The sequence below is a fragment of the Leuciscus leuciscus genome (genome assembly GCF_965113295.1).
Source record: "Leuciscus leuciscus genome assembly, chromosome: 22".
Lineage (NCBI taxonomy): Eukaryota > Metazoa > Chordata > Actinopteri > Cypriniformes > Leuciscidae > Leuciscus > Leuciscus leuciscus.
This window is the reverse complement of record NC_138746.1, coordinates 24,808,843-24,833,973: the sequence shown is the minus strand read 5'-3', so window position 1 is coordinate 24,833,973 and position 25,131 is coordinate 24,808,843. Positions and strand designations below refer to the sequence as shown.

The following is a 25,131-nucleotide window of genomic DNA, read 5'->3' as shown; positions in this document are numbered from 1 at the left end:
TTGGATATGAACGCCCTCTCAAGTCAAAATTTGAATGCAATGAGCTTGTTATCACGACTTCAGAAGAGGAAGTTGGAAATTTCCAATTCAGTTTCATATAATTTATTGTCACACAACTGAATTGTAATACTGTAGTTAGTTAAACTTTTAGCTAACATTAGCATCTTATTTGTTAAGCATGCAGCCCCTTCAGCAAAGCCTAAGGAAATGCTTCACTCTTGTCCACAATAGTAACCCAGTGTAATTAAAATTTCAACATAACTGAACATTAAACACTATTTCACACTAATCAAGTCTCCCCCTTTTCTCATCTTGCTCAAAAACACATCAAATAGCTCTTAACTTCAAACACAAATGGATTAATTAAACTTCAATTTGACAAATATTTAAGAGGATTGAACACAAATAAATTAAGTTAGGACAAAATTTCTAGCTATTGTGTTGCTTTAGCTCATTTTAACTAAACAATTTGAGCAAGCAGCAAAAAAAAAAAGAAGCATATAAATGGCCTGCTGGGTCATGTCAGACTTTGTGACTCTTGACCAAGTGTGAACGAGCCTAGATTATGTTTATGAGTGAACCACGTTAAGTCTAAGATGAACCATATGTGAACTGCAGACATGTTTCCTTTTAGAACATAGTTATTTTTTATGCACTTAAGTACAGTTAATATAGGCAGTTTGTCAAGGCAACATATTTTGGTTTGCTCCAAATACATAATGCATTATATAATTAAAAAAACATAATTTATAATTGTGTAGAAGTTTAGATGAGAAGAGATCAAAATCTGAGTCTCATTCAGGTGCAAATGGTTCTCATCACTTAGTCCTGCACACGATTGCTCTGACATCACAGTTCGCTCTCATTTCTCAACAAAGTCTTGTCCCAGCTGCTTGGAGAGGGAACATCTGCTGGTGTGCAAGCTGCAAACTGGCTCCTTCCCTTTGTGAACCCTCCAGCGCTGGGCCGAGGACCCTGCCGGGCCTTTGAAGACTTGTGAGTTGATCTTCTTCCCGTGACCTGATGGAACATAAAGCACTCGGTCTTGGGTTACCCATTATAGCGTACTGTCACAATTTATTTCTGTACTTCTTTGTGTTCAGGCCCATTTATAAATCACTGAGTTCATAGCTTGCATGCTTTTATCCTCTATCTTGCACTCCTGAACATGTGCTGGAATTCAATTCAGCCTCTATCTGTGTCATATATAGGACAGTCTCTCTTCAAGGGTTATTCAGTTTATGTATAATATTATATATATATATATATATATATATATATATATATACACACACACACACACACACATACACATATATATATATATATAAATATAAATACATACATACCATACATGTGTATATATATATGGTATGTATGTATGTATGTGTGTATTTATATATAATGTATATATATATATACACACACACACACACACTTTGAATTTACATTAATTATTGTAAATAATAGGTCAAAACCTACTTTTTTACTACTATTTTATTTATATATTTTGACAAAAATAATATTCAGACACAAACATTTCCATAATAAAATAATGCTCTTTAACAGAAAAAATATGAACAACTCTACATTTGCAATAAACACATTCAAGGAAAAAAAAATAATAATAGCTTCTAAACGTGTCATTTCACAAATCAAAGACCACACAAATCTCTAAATCACAAAATAATCTTCCGAAATCTAATAAAATATGAGAATTTTTTACCTTGGAAAAATTCTGACTATACACGCTGTCATAACCAAATAAAAAGCCAAAACTTTCCCAAAAATGTCCTCAGAATTCATATAATCAGTTTGAAAGCTGAACTGCTATTTTGGTGATACACAAGTGTGCATACTGTGAGCAACTCATATACAATGAAAATAAAAGGCCATTTTTATTGCCAAACATTAACATCAGTCTGGGCTGTATGTTTTACAAAAAAGTACGTCATTATTGTACAATATTATCTGTCAAAATGTTATGACTTAAATAAAAGTCATGTTTTTCTCAACACAATATGTAACTATGTACACACACACACACGCAACACACTCACACACACACATTTATATAAATAATATTTATAGAGTGAGGAAGCACACTGTTTAAATCAAAAACCAATTGTATGTACATTTACTATAACAAAAGGTTTGAACCTGTACAGAAACATTTGTCACTCATCATGCTTATAACTATTATTTAGTCAGCTAGCAGCACAAAGGAATCACTGTACATGGGATTTATAGTGGCTCTTAAAGTATTTGGACACTTAAGCAACACTTAAACTTACAACACATCAAGCCAAGTGGCATTTTTTTTAACGTTATTACATTTTTAATCGTGACTTAACTGTCCAACACTTTTACGGCCCCTGTATCAACACAGAATAAGGTAGTGTTTAATATAGCAAATTAAAACTGTAAGCTCAGGTTCACACTGTTATAGTATACATGTATACATGACACTAAAGGACAACAATTGAGCTAATTTCCTGAGCTCCTCAGCAAACTTCAAAAACTCCCTACTCTCCTTTCAGGCTTCAAAAGAGTCTGAGCTACAATGGGAAGTCTTGTAAACTTGTAAACATTATAAATATAGAGCAGTATTTCTCAGAAAACCAATGAATATTGAAATGAATAAAGACGCTTTTGTGTATTACAGGTGAAACTCGAAAAATTTGAATATCGTGCAAAATTTCATGTATTTCAGTAATTCAACTTAAAGGTGAAACTAATATATTATATAGACTCATTACATGCAAAGTGAGATATTTCAAGCCTTTATTTGTTATAATTTTGATGATTATGGCTTACAGCTTATGAAAACCCCATATTCAAAATCTCAGAAATTTTGAAAATGTTCATAAGCTGTCAGCCATAATCATCAAAATAACAAATAAAGGCTTGAAATATCTCACTTTGCATGTAATGAGTCTATATAATATATTAGTTTCACCTTTTAAGTTGAATTACTAAAATAACTGAACTTTTTGCACGATATTAACATTTTTGGAGTTTCACCTGTATGTGATTCCTTTCAAATTTAGCAATGAACTATAAGGATGTTTTAGTAAATATCTATATCTTCCCATCATACCTTAACCGTTGTAAAGGTTGAGTTAATAAAGCAGCAGCAGCAAAAAAAAAAAAAAAAAGACATTGAAATATATTAGTCAGGGCACGGGTCAATGTTTTATGGCAAAGTTATAAAGATGATGAAGAGGACAGTTTATATTTACTGTCCTGTGATTACAAACCGAGATTTGCCCTTTTGGCTTTAGACCCTAGAATCAAAAAGTACACAAGACAGTAATTTAGATCAAACTGATATTTGTGCAGTGTGATTTTGCAGGATTAACCTCCGTTGTTGGTCCTGGAACAACATTTCTAGCCAGCAATCACAGTCCTAACACTTGCAACCCTACTCTTAACATCCAAGGGAAATGATTGGTAGAAAAGAACATTGTTCAGGCCCCTTAAATCTATCCCTAAAATGTGATTGGTTGACAGACTGGAATGTTGTTTAACAACCGACACGGATGTTGATCCAGGAACACGTCCTCCTCGGCTAAATCACATTAAGCTGACAGACAGGCCCACACAGAATCTGCTCCCACAGAACTCCAGAGAATTGGAACGGCTGTCATTTACATCTTTCGCCCTGTGCATTTTCATCATTCAAATATTTGGGCTAATCTGATAATGTTTCCAGCCACCAATAAGAGCGTTGTACTGTCGGTTCTGTTTAACACATTTCACCATGTTTAAATCCGTTCCACACACTCTTAAAAAGTAAAGTTTCCAAAAGGCGGTTTTGCAGCGATGCCATAGGAGACCCATTTTTTTGGCTCCCCAAAGAAACTTTCAGTAAAAAAAAAAAAAAAAAAATCTAAAGAACCTTTTTCCATTATAAAGATCCTTTTGTGGAATGGAAAAATTCCATGGATGTTAAAGTGCCCCTATTATTTTCTTTCGGATATTATCTGTCATGTAGTGTTTTATATAGTTGTGTGTAAAGGTCTGCAAAGTTCAAAGTACACAATAAATAAAGTTATTGTCTCCCCTCTCAAAAAAATATAAGATTCTGAACTGCCTGCAACAAGTCACCAATAATTCCAGTCTTACTTCCTGCATGAACCTACACTGAGGAAGCCTCCAAAGCTGAAATTCAGATATGGTAATGGACATTTCGTTTCCGCCAAGCCCTGTAAGCAGTAGACCAATCACAACAGACTAGGCTGAACATCTGACCAATCAGAGCAGAATAGGCTCGCGGAAAGATGGGGTTTAGAGAGACCAGATCCTTGATCTAACCGTTTCAGACACTGAGGGATGAGGTGAAGATGCAATGTATATTATGAGAAAATTCAAGTGTTTTTGACCTTGTTGGATGCGTTTTCGCCTATTGTAGGAGACCTACATAATAGAATAATAGAAGCACTTCATGGAACCTTTATTTTTAAGAGTGTAGTTTTCTCCCAAAATCACAGCAGAAAATGTAAAAAAAAAAGTTTGATTCAGCCTGGGCCTACTTCAAAATGATTTGACCACATCTGAACTGCACATTAGCACTGGGTTTGTAGTTTAAGATGGTCTTCAACATCGGATTACAAAGCTCTCAGTGACACTGCTATACTGGTGAGAAGGAGGACATGTTTACACCTGATGTTAAGATGTGTTTGGGTCGATCGCATCACAAGTAGACGAGGGAGACACATTCCTGTTTATACCTGGTCTTTAAATCTGTCTCTTTTGTCCACTTTCAACCACTTCTGTCCTGATTTCTTCGAGGGGTGGGTAAATGTATGTGTTTTTTCCGATTTTTTGATCTAATGGACAAAATAAGTTTGCACAATTTACATATGAATGCTACCAGAGACGACGGAGAAACACAGAGAGAGTAGCAGCTTTAGTTTATGCTGTGATAGCCGTAAGTTCACGCCGAACGCAGTGAGTTTGTGTTAGAAATCAGAAATGGTGAGAAAACATTGTGCTTGGTACATTTTTCGGCTTCAAACCGAACTTGGGTCTTCAGCCGACAAAGTTTCAATCCTATCTGTCTAGTGCGCTTCCCATGTTTACGCATTAGGTCAGTAGAAGGAGAGAAGGCGGTCTCGAGCGCATTCAACCACATGAGTGTTTACACTACGAAAGCAATCCAGTTGAAAGCGTTTTCAAATACCTCTGGAAGTGGTTGAAAGTGGACAAGCTCAAAACGTTTTAGACCCTGTTTACACCTGCATTTGTGATCCGATCGACCAAAACGCATCTTAATACCAGGTGTAAACGGGGCCAGAGACTTCATTATATGCTCCTGCAACCAAAAGCAACAAAAACACAAAAGGGCAGCCAATATACATTCACGTTCCACAAGTCAAGCTGCTCTTGTGGGGGGGAAAAAAAAGAGGAGAAAATGTTGTTGGAAGCATTCAGTGCAGCCCTTGCTTGAACGAAGGGGTCTTTTCCACGTCTCTGTGGACTTACTAAAAGAGAAGGCCATGAGGAGCTGGTGCATTGAGCAGAAGATCGTCTGAGGTCGGTCAGTGTGTGTTATCTACGGCAGGCGTAAGCGTTAATGTTCTTGATGACGTAGAAGCCGATTGAAACCGGTGGCATAGCTATCGTTCTTCCCGCCCTGAGCGTCCGTGGCTTCAGCTCAGGGAACGTCTCATTGTCCACCATAAGCAAGTGCTCTCCGTTCAGCTGCACAGACCTGCAGAGCAAAGGGAACTGTGTTAGGATGCTGCAGATGGGAGGATTGACAACCTGTTTTATATCAATGTGTCAATGTGAGAGCTGCAGACACTCAGTGAGGAGTCGTAATCCTCAGAGGTTATAAAAAAATTAGTGCAACAGGCTTTCAGATAAATAAATTAATTCATTTTAAATTAAACATCAGTCCAAGTTTAATTTTAGACAAAAACAGCAGGTTTTAGGACCCAGTTACATCAAGGGTAAAGGATGTCTAAAAATGTTTTAATATCTCTGATGGTGCACTAGAGGGCGCTATAGCTGCATTATCAACCTTGTAGAAAACAAACATCACCAGTAGGACAGTGCTCAGAACTCCTGGATGCTATTCACTACCATTCAAAAGTTTGGGGTCGGAAATTTTTTTTATGTTTTTGAAAGTCTCTTATGCTAACCAAATCTATTACATTTATTTGAACAAAAATACAGTAAAACATTAGTATTGTGAAATATCATAACATTTTAAAATAACTTTTTATTTTAATATTTTTGGAGATGGAGAGAACAAAGGGATTTGAAATGCAAAAGCACAGTTTTTTATTACTCAACAGGTAAGGTATTTTGTTGAACAGATAAATTGCCACAGGCGGGCCTAAAGGTCTCTAATAGAGTTTTTTGTAAAGCATTATCTACTGTGAAGTATCATATTCATCCACACAGTCATGAAGATCCGAAGCACAACCAAAACAATGTTCTTCCACAAAATGAATGCAGTTTTGTTTTTTAACCGCTAGAGGCCCAAAAGTGACATAGTGTACTTTTAATATTTAAGTGGAAACCTTGAAACTTTTCAAGAATCTTTGATTAATAGAAAGTTTTTTGGTAGGAAAATTGTTTTTTGTGACATTATACGTGTCTTTACTGTCATTTTTTTTTATCAATTTAATGTGTACTGAATAAAAGTAGCCAATTCATTTCTTAAAACCAACTGAAGTTAAGAAATCATACACAATTTAATAATAATAATAAAATGTAATGCTCAAATTATAGGCCTATATTATTAATTGATTCAGTGTCTTCATTATGGGAAATGGAAAGTTGCATTGCATTGTGACATATAATATTCTGTGCAACATGGAGACTGTGCACACTATACTACAAAATAGTAAGAGTACTATTCTGAGCAAAGCCAGTGATTCAGTCATCTTTCTTAACATCAACTAAATACAACAACTGAAAAAAGAAAACAAAATAGGCTATTCCATTGTCATCAGTCTCTATGGTCCACAAAAGCACATCTCGCATGAAAGATGTTACATGATAATCATAAACTGAACATGAGTCTGATCACATTAATATTGTTTCCTAATTGGTGGAGGTTTAAAGCTTAAATGTTTAAATGCTCTTCTGAAAAACGTGAAATCATGCTAATCCCTTTGAAGCATTTTTCTACGTTCATCGTTGGTTTGGAGAAACACCCGGAAGACCCTTCACTTATCAGCCAAGAAAAGAGCCTTCCTGAGCAGCAGACATCTGGATGATCCATTCCATCACCTCATCTTACAGTGCCACAGACTGAACTGATCAGGAAGCTGAGTTTGCTTTGGGCCTGATTCTGAAACCCTTCTGAAGCGCAGTTTGACGGCAAGCATCAGACGCGACGGTGAGGAGGGATTGTTGATCTTCACAATCAACGTTCCCCCGGGAAGAATGTATGCTCAGGAGATCAAAGCAGACAGAAGTATGCAAGGACACAGTCAGTGATGTTTTTGCTCAGGGCTTCTGCAGAAGAAGGTCCGCATTTCCTTTGGAGAAGATGCAAATTATATTAACGTCTTCAGATAGTTCTGGAGCTTTAACGGCCTCTGGCTACAGATGTAGGTATGTGTTTGAGAAATGACAAAGCCTCAAGGCATAGAGAGATCACACACATCTGCCAAGATTGCACAGTAGGGTTTACGGGTTTGAAAAGCTCCAGGTCTAAGTTCCCAAAACTGTTGTATCTCAGACTCAAAAGATTAATGTTCAGAAAAGCATTTAAGGCTTTCAAAATGCTAACCGGGTTACCTATGATGTACTGATTTTTTGGGAGAGGAATTTAAAACATTAAAACTTGCTCTCCGGTTCTAAATATTTAGAGCAAGTGCTAGGCCTACAATTCAAAATATTCCTAATGATTTTCTGTGATAATGCAAATATAGAGCAATGTTTAAACAAATATAATGATCAAAATAGGCTACTGCAAACAGAAATACTGTATTATAATTTAAAAGTAAATGTTTATTTTAACTGTATATTTTTAATTAAATGTATTGCTGTGATGGCAAGGCTGAATTTTTAGCAGGCATTACATAGGCCTATGTAACTTGAAAAAAAATTGATTCTCCGACACATCGCGATTCTCTCTTCAACAGTTATTCTGAGTTTCATTTTAAGCGTTTCATACGCGAACAGCCATATTCTGCTTGCTATTCCACACACACCCACAAAACCCCTCGAACTTTCCATAAAATCATCTTATATAAAAGTTCAAGGTTGAAACGAATTACAAGGGCAATCGCGTGCTTGCGCGGATGTGAGAAACTTGCTTTGCTTTGCCGCCAGTTTTTCAGTGTTTTTTTTCCCTCAAAATGCTCTACGGAATCCAGTAGGTCTATATTCAATACACAAACTCACTTAGCTACTGACAGACGGCTGCTTTCAAATGCTCACATGAGTTTTGTGAAGAGCGCTCGCGGGACTGTGTGTGACCCTGTGTAAGCGTTAAATGTAGGCCTACAGTTACACTTAATGTAAGCACAGTCAGTTATGTCTTAACGTATTAGACAGATAGGACAAACATCTGATTTGTCAAAATCCGTAGTGTGAACGCAGATTAGATATCCCACTGCCTATGATGTCATAAATCAAGCAGCAGCAAAGCTAAGAGAAAAATCAGTCACTGCTCTTGACTGCAAAACGTTCAGATACTTAAAGCACTCTTTGTTTGCTTGTAATATATATTCATTTGTACCTCTTTACTATTTGCATGTATGCAGCGTTGGGTAAGTTACTCTAAAAAAGAAGGCCTAATTCATTAGCTACAGCTTCAACAGTGTAGGCTAATTAAATTACTCTATTGTAAAAAGTATTGCACTACTTATTAGTAATTACTTTCTAAATCCAACATCAACCTCAACCAGTTGAATACATGAAACTGCTCTTTTAAGTCTTTCAAATAAATATTATAAAATTGCATAAATTCTTGAACTGACCAAAGTGAGAAGGTTACATTAAAAACATAAATTTTAACATTAGACGTTGTGAAATCTATTATTGTTTTACATAGACTTATTCTACAGTCTACAGTAGCCTACATAAGTAACTGTAGGCCTAATTAAATTACAAAAAAAATAAAAAAAATCCCTTACTTAAATTTTTTAATGGAAAAGTAATTTAATTACAGTAATAACTTAGGCCTACAAGCAGTGTTGGGTGTAATGCAACTACTATGTAGTTCTATACAATTCTTAACATTCAATTGTTTTAATTACATTTTTAAATGTACAAATAAATGTAAGCTTTAAAGTCAGTAAACAAATAAAGTAAGAAAAAAAAAATGTAGATCAAGAATCGTTTGGAATCGAATTGTGAAGTGCCTAAAGATTCCCACCCCTATAGTCACACAGCGAGAAAAAAGCGCAGACCCCTGAATCGTAATCGAATTGAATTGTGAGGTGATCCCCCCCAATATATACATACATACATACAGTACATACATACATACACACACACCGAACAAAATTATAAACGCAACACTTTTGTTTTTGCCCCAATTTTTCATGAGCTGAACTCAAAGATCTAAGACTTTTTCTATGTACACAAAAAGCCTATTTCTCTCAAATATTGTTCATAAATCTGTCTACATCTGTGTTAGTGAGCACTTCTCCTTTGCCGAGATAATCCATCCACCTCACAGCTGTGGCATATCAAGATGCTGATTAGACAGCATGATTATTGCACAGGTGTGCCTTAGGCTGGCCACAATAAAATGTGCAGTTTTATCACACAGCACAATGCCACAGATGTCACAAGTTTTGAGGGAGCGTGCAACTGGCATGCTGACTGCAGGAATACTAGAGCTAGAGCCACTAGATCTGTTGCCCGTGAATTGAATGTTCATTTCTCTACCACAAGCCGTTTCCAAAGGCGTTTCAGAGAATTTGGCAATACATCCAACCGGCCTCACAACCGCAGACCACGTGTAACCACACCAGCCCAGGACCTCCACATCCAGCATCTACACCTCCAAGATCGTCTGAGACCAGCCACCCGGACAGCTGCTGCAACAATTGGTTTGCATAACCAAAGAATTTCTTCTCAAACTGTCAGAAACCATCTCAGGGAAGCTAATCTGCATGCTCGTCATCCTCATCGGGGTCTCGACCTGACTGCAGTTCGTCGTCGTAACCGACTTGAGTGGGAAAATGCTCACATTCGATGGCGTCTGGCACTTTGGAGAGGTGTTCTCTTCACGGATGAATCCCGGTTTTCACTTTACAGGGCAGATGGCAGACAGCGTGTATGGCGTTGTGTGGGTGAGCGGTTTGCGGATGTCAATGTTGTGGATCGAGTGGCCCATGGTGGCGGTGGGGTTATGGTATGGGTAGGCATATGTTATGGACAACGAACACGGGTGCATTTTATTGATGGCATTTTGAATGCACAGAGATACCGTGACGAGATCCTGAGGCCCATTGTTGTGCCATTCATCCACGACCATCGCCTCATTTTGCAGCATGATAATGCACGGCCCCATGTTGCAAGAATCTGTGCACAATTCCTGGAAGCTGAAACCATCCCAGTTCTTGCATGGCCAGCATACTGGATGCTCTGATGCTGTGGATCGGCGTATACAACAGCGTGTTCCAGGTCCTGCCAATATCCAGCAACTTCGCACAGCCATTGAAGAGGAGTGGACCAAAATTCCATAGGCCACAATCAACAACCTGATCAACTCTATGCGGAGGAGATGTGTTGCAATGAGTGAGGCAAATGGTATTCACACCAGATACAGACTGGTTTTCGGACCCCCCCGGGTCCACCACCAATACAGTAAAACTGCACATTTTAGAGTGGCCTTTTATTGTGGCCAGCCTAAGGCACACCTGTGCAATAATCATGCTGTCTAATCAGCATCTTGATATGTCACACCTGTGAGGTGGATGGATTATCTCAGCAAAGGAGAAGTGCTCACTGACACAGATTTAGACAGATTTGTGAACAATATACGAGAGAAATAGGCCTTTTGTGTACATAGAAAAAGTCTTAGATCTTTGAGTTCTGCTCATGAAAAATGGGGGCAAAAACAAACGTGTTGCGTTTATAATTTTGTTCAGTGTATATAAAAAAATGCATTTACACAGATTATAATAGCTGAAATTGTTATTAGTACTGTTAGTACTATTATTGTTAAAATTACCGTCTCTTATTTACCCAGCTCTTCAAACACCCCTTTCTCTCTTTGTTTCCATTTTGAATTACAGAATATGATGCAAAACAGACAAAAACAGATCCACCAAACACATAGGGAAAACTTTATCCTTGAAAAAGAGCAACTCTGTCTGAGAGTGTTTAAGTGTGACCCCACAAAATGAGCAGTTAATTTCCCTGCATATGCGTTACAGAGGATTTAAGCATTGGAATGTGTCATGAGTAACTTTATAGTCTGCCTGTATATGTTACTCACTGAATTTGCTCAGGAACACACTGATTCAGCCCATATGGAGCTGTGGGCATTTCTGAAGACAAATACGTATGTTTTACTACTCACTGCTCAGACACAATATACCAATTAACCTAATGCCATCCAACAACAGCTGAAATGAGTAAACTGTATAGAAAGTGCAGTATGAACAGAGTGGATGGGAAAATACCTTAATTTTAAGATTCTTTGGAATAAGAAAGAAGCTTTTCACTATGAAAAATATTATCAAACGTGGCAAGAGGATGGTTTGATTATTAACCGTGGGAATGGGTCTATCAAAACACACATGGTTATGGGTTTTGTTTTTATACTGGTCTATAATAGATTGCTTACTGTGATATAACTGGTAATTACTTTCTGCTTCTTCCGAATATTCCTTTCTATCCTTTATTTAAACTGTTCCTCCTGTTGTGGGATGAAGGGATTTAAGTGTAGACTTATTCATACAGGTTCTGTTTAACTGATCAACACATCAACACCATGATCATGTTTTCAAAGTATCATGCTTAACTCCCAATAATAGACGTTTAGGTGGCCCTTTGGATCCCACAATTCCTCAAAAGAAAACAAGAGAAAAAAAAAGAAAAAAACGAGGAGTAGAAAAACTGGTTGAAATTCAAGCTGAAAGCTGCTGACAAAACTATTGCCAACATCTGCCCCGAAGGAAGCTGCATTTCACTGTACTCTCAGTTTAAATTGAGCCTCAATAAACCAAGACAATGTTATTATGCTAATTCAATTGGATTGTCCATGTTTAATGGACGTTTTGATGTTTTGTTCTTGGCTTCAAATGATTTCTAGTGGAAAACTCAAAACAGAACACTCTGAAAAAGATGATGTGTTTCCTAACAGCCGAAGCAGTAAAAATACAAAAAAAAAATCAGTGAAGCGTCTCAGAGTAAAATGGGGTGTTTGTGACCAGAGAGGACATTTGTGAAGTTTCTCACTCATGACTAATGTCTTGTTGGTTGAACAAGACAGATTTAACATGTCAAGACCAACAAAACGTCAAATTTTAAATTCATTTGCTGAGCCAATCTACTCGACACTGCATTAGAAGCATTTATGTGACAGAAAACATTAAACAGGAACACATTAACTGAAAACACATTCAGATGAGCAGATGAATTCAACCAGATGAATTCAAAAGAAAACGGCTCAGGATAGGATGTAGACCCGTTTGTTTCAGCTGTGCGTTGGCTTCATCAGGGAAGCGAGCGGGAACAAGATAATCCTCATATCCCATTTAAGAGTTTGAGGAGATGAACAGACCGTGTTTTCATGACCCGGGTCTCTCTTTTGCCCTTTCCATGATTAGGTTAGTGTCGCGAAACGGGATCCCCATTTGTGGAAGAGTTGAATATTTAGTCAGAAAACAGTTAGCTCAGCTGTGTGTGTAGACGGTTATAGAGCACCAGATTTATCTCTGTTCCGTCTGAGCTAATGTTTAGTAAAGTAACAACACTCCACATTGATTATTATAGTAAACCGAGAACAGAAGCATAAACCACATTCTTAAATAAGCTGAGGTCAGAGATCTGCGATAAAAAGTATTTAAGTATATATAATAGACTATAACACAATATTATACAAAATAATATAGCACAACTATATTATTATTATATTAATTACTATTTTGCTTATGGGGAATTCTGTTTCACTGGTATTAACCGAACCATAATAAGTTTAGTAAAGAAACAAAACACCATATTGATTATTATATTAAATTGAGAACAGATAAACACATTCTAAAATAAGCTGATGTCAGAGATCTGCGATAACTAGTAATAATATAATATTAATACAATACTTACATTATAACTTTAAAAAAAAAACTCTTACACCAATGGAAAATCCCATTTCACTGGTACTAAACAAACCATAGTATAAAAATATAATATAAAAAAGAACTTTATTGTATTTATAATATTTTATTATATTATACTTAATTTAAAATGTAACAACACAGAACCTTTCAGAAGGGTGCTGTCAAAATTAGTGCTGTCAAATCTAACATAAGTTTTTGTTTACATAATATGTGTATTTATATATACAGTATATACACACACACACACACACACACACACACACACACACACACACACACACACACACACACACACACACACACACACACACACACACACACACATAATACATATATTTATTATATATGTGAGTGTGTATATATACTGTATATATATATACGCATATATCGCATATATTTATACATATATGTGTATATGTGACACACATATATGTGACACACACACACATATATTATGTAAACAAAAACTTTTATGTTAGGTGCGATTAATCGATTTGGCAGCACTAATATATATATATTGAGTATATACAACATGTTTTTGTGTTATTATTTTGTGTGTCAGTGAATTGCTGTCACAGAAGACAACTGACTTACATGGAGTGAAGTCCACCAGTGCCGAAGGGCTGTAGCAGGTATTGGTGAACGGTTTTATTTCGTAAAGTCCCGGCCAACTTGATTTTCTTCCGTGATCGATGCAGGTTGATGATGTAGATTGTTATGGACCCTCTGACATAATCGTGACTGCAGGAAAAGATAAGAATCCATTAAAAATGTATGATACAGCAACTCAACTTTGATCATAAGATCAATTAACATATATAATTTCATTAAATATATTTTAAAAAGTCAATATTGATAAAATAAACACTTTAAGCTATGATTACATTTGACTTTTACTGATGTACACTAGCATATACACTACAGTTCAAAAGTTAGGATTTGTTTATTTGAAAGAAATTAACACTTATTTAGCAAGGACACATCAAAATGACCAAAAGTGACAGTAAAATGCATTTACACTGTTACAAAAGATTTATATTGAAATTAAATGCAATTCAACTTTTTAATCAAAGAATCCTGATGAAACCTTATTACAAATAAATATGCAGCACAAACAGACTAAAAGCCACAAAACTTCAACACTGATAATAGAGTACTAGACACACACACACACGCATGCGCATACACACACACACTCAAAACACATCTGAAAAAATGTATAAAAACATGGGCAGATACTGTAACTAAAATGTATATAACTCTCCTAATTTAACATCTGAAATTCAACATACATTGTTTGTTCATTATAATCTGGTTGATACTGACAGAAACATTGACCTTGTTCCCAGAATTCCATTTACAAGAGACAATTGTGTAATATTTTTATACGAATCCAAAACCTTCTGTGATTTAATTTCAGTACACAATAACCAAATAATAAAGTACTGTATATAAGCAAAGGAGGCCAGGACTACGTCATGTAAAAGAGCAGATTGTTTTCATATAACAACTGTAAAAGCATTAGCTCCCCTCCCAAATTCACAGGGGTAACAAAAGCTTTATATGTGTTGGACGATCGTGCTTATGTTACAGAGATTCCAGCATACTTGTCCTTGTTTTCGGGGTAATACCGCTGAAGAGCAGGCTTTAGGGAATATTAACTTAATTAAGATAAGTATCTGGCAACATGATTAGGCAAACATGATAAAATTCAATAAAGATTCTAACGTAAAGGCAAGGAAAACATAGCTTTAGTGCATGAATACCACATGTTGTAAAGGGCCGACTGCACCGGTCACAGCTTGGCTTTTGTCAGACAAGCCTGTTAGTAATCTCACCAATCACGAGCAACCCGGGCCATGTGCATCTTTACACCTTGGCGCACAGTGAATAGAGTTCAACGGGAAAAATTCAGGAAAGAGACAAACCCGAGACAGTGTAATGAAAACATCTCTCATGTCATGTGATACATGTGTGGTGTCTCAGTTTTAATAGACTTTGGTAACTTGGGTAGATATTTTCCAGAAGGGCGCATTAGATCAGACGAACAGATCGAAAAATGATAAACATTGTCCAAGACTTTGAAACAATGTGCCTCTCCAGCATTCGCATGGGGAACGTAAACATGGAATCCTTTGTTTGATGTTGGCGACTGGTCCTGGGGAAATGTGGACCGGAGAAACCACTCAAAGCACCGAAAAGCAGGCCTGTTTTGTATAAGGGTGTTGTGATGGATTAGTGAAGATACTGAAAGCATATCCATGACTAGTCTGACCGGCCATTTTAACCACTAATAGAACGAAAAACTTGAAAGAGGTCGGAGGAATGAGACCCGAATGTCTGACTCTGGAATGTTTTTTGCTTTTGCACTATAACACATTGCAAATTCTCGGAATTAGATAACAATATTGTTGACATTTCAATAAAAAACATTTTCATTTAATGAAAACACCTGTCTATCACCGATAAAAAGTCAAAGGACATCACCGTGCCACTGGACAGGCAAAGCAAAAGCAATGCATTTAATGAATAGGTTTTAGCTGCTGACCAGCTGCTTTGGGTTTCATGGCATTTACAGAGATTACTTGTTTGATTTTGTGGTGGTTTCGGTTTGATGGATAAGACACGATGTGATGAAATTTTGAATGTGGCCCAAAACTCTGTCATCTCCAGGCCAACGAGGGTCAGAAATTGGCTGAGTTTTGGAACCAGATAACATCAGTCTACTTTTCAAATATCTCCTGGTTGCGGACTTGAAAGCCTGATACCCTCTTAACTAAACATTAAGAGAAGAACATCCAAGTGCAATTTCAGACATACATATTTGATGTTATGCAATTACAAATCCTTCCTAAACTGCAGTGTTGGGGAATTACTACAAGCAAAGCAAAAATATACAATGATCATAACATCTCTCTCAATTTAGTGATTCAACAAATTTTAGTGATTACAAAATTAATTCAAGCTTCTAATGTTGTATTTTATGTAGCAAAATATTTAGCTAAATGATTCTAGACTAAATGTTTTTGACTTATACAAATTATGACATTTCTAGTTTTATCAGTTGCGTTTAGCATAAATGTATCTGTTCAGTTTAATGTTGTCACATAAATTGAGATCCTCAATTATTGTGCCAGATAAATATTGCTCTGATTCTATATCTATCTATCTATCTATCTATCTATCTATCTATCTATCTATCTATCTATCTATCTATCTATCTATCTATCAGTTTGTTTATATATACACACACACACACACACACACACACACACACACACACACACACACACACACACACACACACACACACACACACACACACACACACACACACACACACACACACACACACACAGATAATAATAAGAAATGTTTCTTGTACACCAAATCAACTGCATTTTATAATATATTGAAATAGTAATATTGTGAAATATCATTGCAGTTTAACTTTTCTGTTTTTATTGTATTTTTGATCTAATAAATGCAACTTTGGTGACCACAAGAGACTTCTTTCGAAACATTAAGAAATCTCACTGACCCAATCCGTTTGGTCGGTAGGTTATTTAAAAAGATAAACTACCATTAAAAAGCTCCCATGTTTTTGTTGTCTGCATTTCAAATTATGAGTGGCATATTTCAAAGTAGCTTCCCCAAAACTGTTTTCTGTGCACTACTGTTTCAGCAAAAGCGTCTGTCCTGGAGGAATCCTGAAGCCAGGGGCCTGTACTAGCACTGAAACTGAGCTGAGACACGGTGATCTGTAGAGAGTAAACCTACACTGCTGGTGAAAAGCTGGCAGGTCCCGCTCACATCATTCTGGGGTAATAGATAATCATCAAAGGGAACGATGGCACTTTTTATCTGGCCCGGGTACAGACCTTCCTATTGTCCCGCGCTTCTCCTCCCCTCACCTGCCTGAGCCTCTGGTGTCTTTCAGCGCCTCTCGCACTGTAGAAAGAGACTCCGCACACTTGACAATTGATACTTGTTAAATTTTATGGGCTCTCACTCTGAAAGAGTGGCTGTCTGGACTCAGTAATTTATGTGTTTGAGAATGAGCAAGTATAAGCCTTAAAATCCTCACTATGGCCATGTACTCAGATGACGGGAGTCTGTGTGGAGATAATGCTACAGGTAAAAAATGACAACTTACGCACATACACAGGTTTTTTTACTTTGCGTTGTATATACTATCATTCTGTTCCAAAATCTAGCAAGCAGCCTAACTAGACTGAGGCATCATAAGCATGTTCCCGACACCAAGTCAATATTAACATTACGCTGACTTATAAAACATTGGTTCTGGAGTCAAATTTTACATTGGGCAATAAAGTGGCATCCCACCACAGTGCCAAAACTGTTGATCGTACAAAATTGAATTACAGTGGTTTCATGCTCTCTGCATCCATTATTACACCACATAAACGCTGATGTTGGCACAAACCATGTTTATCTCTAATTGAATAGAATCCGTATTAAATGTGGTCTGGGTCATATTTTCGTAGTTTTGTTGGTTCTCAAGGACACGCGTACCATTCAAAAGTTGAGTCAGTAAGATTATGGTTTCCACCAAAATAATAAGCAGCACAACCATCTTCAATATCGATAGATGTTTCTTGCTGCCTTAAATTTTAAGTACAATCAACTTGCATGTTTAAGTAACTTAACTTAAATTACATTAGTTAAAGCAAGGTAAAAACATGTTGTCATAACTTATTGATCATACTGTATATTTTCTTACAGTGTACTAGGTTTTGTAACAGAATTAATATATTTGGTTTGAATGGATTTTACAACAGACAGAATGAACCTACTTGTGAAAGCTGGTGCAGTGCGCATAGATGCGGAGTTTGTCTCGGATAACCCGTCCAGGTCGTGGTTTCCTCTGGAGTCCTGCGACGTGCACCGCGAGCACCCTGGGGCCCACCAGACGTTTAAAGAGCAGAGATAACCAGTAATCCTACAATACCAACACACAAAACACATTACAAAATAAAAAGCATCACTCAGGCCTTTTTACTGGAACTTGGCCATGTCAACACGCATGTTAGGTCAAGCCGTTCTGCCATAGAGTCGTGTTAGCGTGGTGCACCTTGGCACAAGAAAACAATTCATGCAAGATGATTCTGGTTCAAATACACTTGACAGATGTGGCATTTCTTCGCCAGCAGACATTCAATGAATTCCAGAATCCTTCCATCTTTCAAAAGAGGTTTAATTTTAGAATTGTTAAAGAGAAAGCTGTAGAAAACAGAATTTGAAAAGTGAAAAAAGAGGGAATTTTAGGCGTAACGCAAGTTTCTCATATCTGCCTTCACTTTAGCAAGAACGACTCCTTTTTTTTTCAGAGATAAAAAAAAATGCACATGTGCTTCAGTCTTTTATTGAGAGAGACATTTTCTTGGATGCTCGAATGGAGAAATATAAGCATAGTTTTTCTTTGCAAGCCTTTCCTGCTAAAAATGAAAGGAAAAAGAAAAAAACATTCTAGACAATAAAGAATAAAATGGCTTATAGAATTGAGAGATACACACTATATATTTGTATTGTTAGCCACCTGGGGGAACCTAGAACACCTGCTTTATATCTTGCATAAATTGTCAACTTTTGACATTATTACAAAATGTGTTACCCACGAACCAAACACCAAAAAATGTGTGTGTGTTCATGGATTGTGCTCATAACAGCATATCAGTTCAGGTAAAATGTTATCATGCTGTTATCATGGTCTAAAAGTCAGTATTTTTCACAATATTAGCACATTTAACCTACTATGATCTGTTAAAACCATAATCACCTCACATTTAATGCACAAAGAAGAGTCTAAATTGAACAAAGTACATTAACTGGGCAACTGTAACCAGATAACTGCTTTCTATGTGATTACATACCTTTTTATTGCATGGAAAAAAGTGACGGCTACCTGAATTTCACATGCATGACTACAATTGGTCTCTCCTAATACCTCTCATCAGTTCCTAGATTCAACACCTAATTGAACTGGTTCAAAGCAGCATGTGTGCATCAGGAAGTTCCCATGCAATCCTGCATATGGCAGCATTTAAAGGCTTCTTTTCCAGGGAAACTTTAACTTAATTTGCTCCGGCAGTGTACATTGTGCAGCATCTGCTATAGGCAGTGGGAAAAAGAGGACTCAGGGATGGGTGGGTCTCTTTCCACAGCAAAAAAAAAAAAAAAGTTTTAGAAACTTAAAAACATAAATCTCAACAACTGTTAAAGAAGGATGATTGCGATCGAATATGATACAGTCAAACTTTGAAAAAGGTCAAATTTTGTTTAAATGCAATTCGATTCCGAAAACTGATTTTAAATGAATGATGTCAATCCACAATCTGACTTGTGATGCAGCCTGGAATTAAACCACACTGTGTTCATTCATTGGCCAGAGGAGAACTGGTCCTCCGACTAAGCCTGGGTTCTCCCAAGGTTTTTTTTCCCATCCATTTCTGTCACTGATGGACATCAAATCTGAATCAACACTGAACTGATTTCAACTGAATAATCATTTTAGAGCTGCTTTACAGCAAAATTAAACTCTTTTAGCGTCATTGAATCATTATTTTCCTGTCCATCAGTGTAAAGCTGCTTTAAAACAATCTGTATAATATAAAGCACTATATAAACAAAGGTGACTTCACTTTAAAATTCAAACGTCAACATCTTAAGGCCCCGATATACTCACGCCAAAGTTCTTTTTCTTTCTTCGTTTAGGAGTAAAACGAAGTTCGAAATATGTGAGCAGCGATTTACTGTTAACGAAGATCTGACTCAGAGAGCGACACTTCGATGAATATGTAACTATGTGCTGCGTGCTTTCCTCTCAATAACAAAATCACAACAAAATTGAGAAAACAGCAAGCAATTTAATAAAGCATTAGAAAAGCATCTGATCACAGAAACGTGGATATGTTTGCACGGGCTCTACTGCACTCGATTAAAGTCATGTCACCATTATTTATACAACACTTTATACAATAGCTTAAAAATCAAGCAGCTTTACCATATTAAACATGAAAAAGTGTCAGTGTCTCGTTTTCTCAGAAGTACAACTTAATGTACTACTATAAAGCAGCTCTCCAGTGTGTTCATGTTTTCACTCACGGACGTCTGACCAAATGAACCAGAAAAGCTAAGCCTAGGGTCCATGGGTCCAGTATTTTTAGGCTATCAAAAGGTTACGCATGTGCACTAGGCAACTACAGTCAACACCATAATAATGACAAACCTCAAGAGAGGCCACCTCACAAACCATCAATTCCCTTACTGTGTGTTGGCAGATAATACCAGCATTTCTCAGCCCATCCAGTAAAATTGAGAAAGTGCAGTGGCTATAATGACTGAATAACATAAAAAAACCCACTTTAATAATAAATAAATTAAAGTCAAACCACTAAAGACCTGATCAATTAAAAGATATGACCAACTACTTGCCTAAAATACCAAGAGGATATAAGCAAATGCCAGGTTCTGTAATGCCAGACTGACACATATTAACTTAACGTGAGAGTGTGCAACAAAAACTTTAACCACATAATAAACAACAGGGAGCAATATGAACCTTTCAATAATACTTAAAGGTGAAGTATGCAATTTTCGCACCACTAACCACAGACACTGAACTGAATTGCAAAAGTATCTGTACGGGTACATTTTCTGGAGCAAATGTGTGTGGTGCTTGCCAGTGCAAAACATTATGCCAGGAGTTTGCCAAGCCCATCCCAATGCATTATAATACTGTGATGTTGCAATAGTACTTCAATACTCTGCACACTAATATTATTATTCATATTCATATCGTATTAACTATGCTTTCATTCTATTGTTTATTTATGTTTATGTTTTTATCTGCCGGGTGAAAGCTATAGTATATAGAGTATATAAAAATAATACTGAAAGCATAGTTAATATCGATATGAATATAATTAATAATATTATTGTGCAGAGTATTGAAGAGAGGTGTCCCATTGGTTTCACCCAGCAGATGAAAAAACTAAATAATAATAATAATAATAATAACTAAACCAACTGAACTAAAACAACCAATAAATAACCAAAAATGTAATAAAATGACTGTGCAGATTTTTGAAGAAAGGTGCTGCTTTCACTCCATGGATAGAACGATAGAAGACTAGTAGACAGAAACCTTTTTTTGTGATTTCTAGCCGTTGTATTTCATGTCGCGTTTTTATTAATATTGATTTCTAGATTAATAGAGTCTCATGAATGCTCACAAACGCTCACGTCACGCAGCCGTCCACAGAAGACCAACGGACAATATCAGGATTTTTATTAAATAATAAAATACATTTTGGTTTGCTTTTTACCAAACTCTATCGTATACCCCCAACAACACGTGTGATATACGAGACGTGTATCATGGGATCATTCTGTGGTCGCTAATCACTGCCGTTATACAGACGAGAGCGATCGTTACAATTTTTCCTAAAGACATTTTTCTACATTTCTCCTTTTTTTTTATGGTCCTAAAAAGAAAGAAAAGCTACTGCATTAGAACACTACTGGGGTGAACAAATGATGAATTTTAGGGTGAACTATCCCTTTAATATTCTACAGGAGTAAATATATGGGAATTAATGACAGAAGGCATTATTGTTCTTCTTGTGAAATCTCCTGGAATGATGGATAAATGGTTCTAATTAGTATCCAATCAAAAAGAGTTCACCAGGGTGAAAAAACACAAGAGACAGTGAGAGAGAAGGGAAAAAAGCAGCAGAGCAAGAAGAGGGGATGAGATCTTCTGCTGAGGTGTGAAGGGAAAGAAACAGAGACATGAGTCAGTGAGGGATTAAAGAGAAAAGGTTGGACCGTAAATTTTCCACGCAGGCCGACAGGTTGCGGCTGTTGCGAATTCTCGCTGTGGGGCGTCTGGCAGTTCCCACAGACATCCAGCTATGTTTAAAGCATTGCGATCCCAGCAGGGGGCGATTGGTCCTTGGAATAACTAGAGATATTGAACTAGAAGCAGAAAAAAAAGATGACCGTTTCGAAAGCTGTGAGGAGTGCTTGACGAAATCGCAGCTCAAAGTGCATTTTATGGAAAGATGCTCATTGTCCTGGAAGAACAAACTCCTGGTGAGATTCTGGACGAGAAATCTCACATTCCCACAGTGAAGCGTTTTATGATCAAGAATTTCTACCATTGCCGTATATATATAAAAAAAAAAAGTCCTCATTATGTCTTCCTTTGGTTTTACTACTTGCACGGGAACATATGTTACCCTGAGCAGGTCGACAGGTCCTGGCTCTCCACCGCTGGTGGGCTGTAAAAGAACTGAGGGCCACGAGCAGATAATGTATCTATCAGCATCTGGAGTCAGTGAGGATTGCAGGAACAGTGGGAACGTGAAGGTAAGCTGCATGCGAAGCAAAAATCAGATGTTAAGGGTGGAAGCAGATTAAAGCTGGTTATTTGCATCTATGTGAAAACATTGTTAAAGAAGGATACCGGCAAAAAGGTCACAAAGGCTACAAATGTTAAATTTCCATTTGATGTTCAGTTGAGATTGATTATTCTTTGTGTGTGGTGTCCCAGATAAAAAAAAAAAATTTTTTAAATATAAAATAAATAATAATAATAATAGCAATTTTGTAAAAAAGTAACCTATTAATTTACCTCTAAATTATGCTGAAGAAAAAAAAAACATTTATTTAACACATATTTTTATATTTGTTTATTTATTTATTATTTTATTTATTTAAGAATGCGAAAATTAATGTAACATTGTAACATAAAAGCCTATTAATTGGTTTAATGTCTAATCTGTCAAAATGACGGACGGCTTTCATATTTTTCTGTCACTGCTAAAAAAAGTCTGTCAATGATGGAAAGATTTTGGTTAATGTGACCTCTGTTGTTTTATATATATATATATATATATATATATATATATATATATATATATATATATAATATTAGGGCTGTCAATGTTAATGAATGCTATTGGTTTTTGTCCAGTTTAACGCATTAAAATATTTAACTTTAATTTTTGTTAAAAATTTATATTATTTATTTAGTATGATTGATATACTATTATAGTTTTTGTTAATATTTTGAATTAGATTTTATTTTTATATTTTCTGTTTTCATTTTAGTTAAAGTTTTAGTCATTTAGTTGTGTTCACCTAGTCATTTAGTTTTTTTTATATTTATTTTTAAGTGTACATAGTTTTTTATTAAGATTTAGATTTGATTTTCGTTATTTTAGTATTTCAACTTAAACTAAACAAAAATGTGAAATGTTGCCTTAGCAACTAGCTGAAATAAAATAAGTTTAAGTAAAATTGTATTTTAATTAATGAAAATATTTTTTTATGGCTTCAGTTTTAGTTAGTGATAATGCCTGTATAATGCATTATATGTTATGGTAAAATAATGCTGATTTAAAAAAAAAAATCATTTAAAATAAAATATTTAAAAAATATGAAATAAAATATAAAAATTTAAATTTAGTTTTGAATCAGATTTCATAATATTAGTCGTACCCAGTGTTGGGTAAGTTACTCTAAAAAAGTAATTAATTATTAGCTATATCTTCAACAGTGTAATTCCATTACTCTACTAATTACTCTGTCTAAAAAGTATTCCACTTCTTATTACTAATTACTTTCTAAATCTCATATAAACCTCGACCAGTTTAACAATACAAGGACAAGGCTCTTTTAATTAATTCAAATAAATATTATAAAATTATTTTTTAACCGACCAAAGGGTGAAGTTTAATTTAGTTTAAATTAAAATCATACATTTTAACAAGACGTAAACCCACCATTGTATAGAATTGTTCTATAGTCTATAAAGTATTTAATTGAATTGTTCGTACCAAAAACTGAATGTCAAGTATGTCTCCTATACAGTCTCCTACAGTCGTACAGGTTCTCAAATCAAGCTGAAATTCTTCTGTTGGTCCCGTCTCCAGGAGGTCTCCATAATTCAGGATGAAGCTGGCAGCGGTCTGGAGGGTGGGGCTACAGTACCTGTGGAGCGCCCTCGTCTCGGGTTACAGTGCTGTCAGCATCTGGCTGTTCCACACATGTAGAGGGGGTGGGAGACAGGTGACACTGTCTCGGGCTTGAATTTCAGTGCAGTTCGCCTCAGCTGCCTAGTATTCAACACCACTAAACACCTTTCATCTTGGCTAATAGGTCCCACGGGAAAAGCCGTAAGGTGCCTGGGCCACATGCTAAAGACAGACTCCGTCTAAGGACCATTTTCAGACACTTCATGTGGAAAAAACTACGCCCAGGTCATTTTTACATATGCCTTTTAGGTGGTTTTACAATACGATAACGAGCATACCGCACAGATCACTGTGTATGGTGTTAATTTGCGTAACCTTTAGCGCGTGTGGTGTTTGACTTGAATCCGTCTGCAAGTTATGTCTGACTGTTAAACAACTTTAGCCGTATTCGGGCGGGACTAGTTTTCCAGGGGGGCGTTAGAGAAATTCACGTTTCACAGACGTACTTTGCGATTTTAAGCCCGTCCGAATCTGCCAAGTCCGTGTTTTTCTCACACAACCTCCAAGACAAAAATTCCAAGGCAAATTACCAACTGTTTTTTGGCAAACTCAACGTCCTCTAAGAAATCTAATCCTGTCCGAATGCGAATGTCTGTGATTGCTGATTTTGTATTATCCTAACGCTTCTACTCGTGTTTTTTGACCTACCTGAGCTACCGTTTACGCACCAATCTTCGGTATGCTATAATTTAGTTTCAATATGGATGGTATCCGACAAAAAAATAACAAATACAATCAATAAATAGAGCCACATAGCATAAACTACGAAAAAAAAAATTTGTATATATATATATATATAT

General features: G+C 36.2%; 1 protein-coding gene across 2 annotated transcripts in view; it reads right to left on the bottom strand.

Moving 5' to 3' along the window:
- Nucleotides 1–568: 568 nt before the first annotated feature.
- hpse2 (heparanase 2) overlaps nucleotides 569–25,131 on the bottom strand; it is an 85,424-nt gene continuing 60,861 nt past the window's right edge. Inside the window, exons 10-13 of one of the 2 annotated variants that reach the window (XR_014201714.1) lie at nucleotides 18,086–18,231; nucleotides 13,863–14,009; nucleotides 5,488–5,716; nucleotides 569–1,020 (exon numbers count right to left, since the gene is read on the bottom strand). Coding sequence is in view for 1 of the 2 variants with exons in the window: in XM_082154485.1 (XP_082010611.1) it covers nucleotides 5,554–5,716; nucleotides 13,863–14,009; nucleotides 18,086–18,231 (456 nt within the window). In the remaining variant the exon portion in view is untranslated. Of the gene's footprint in view, nucleotides 1,021–1,479; nucleotides 5,717–13,862; nucleotides 14,010–18,085; nucleotides 18,232–25,131 lie in introns of those variants that run through there. The other variant, XM_082154485.1, reaches the window with a different exon arrangement.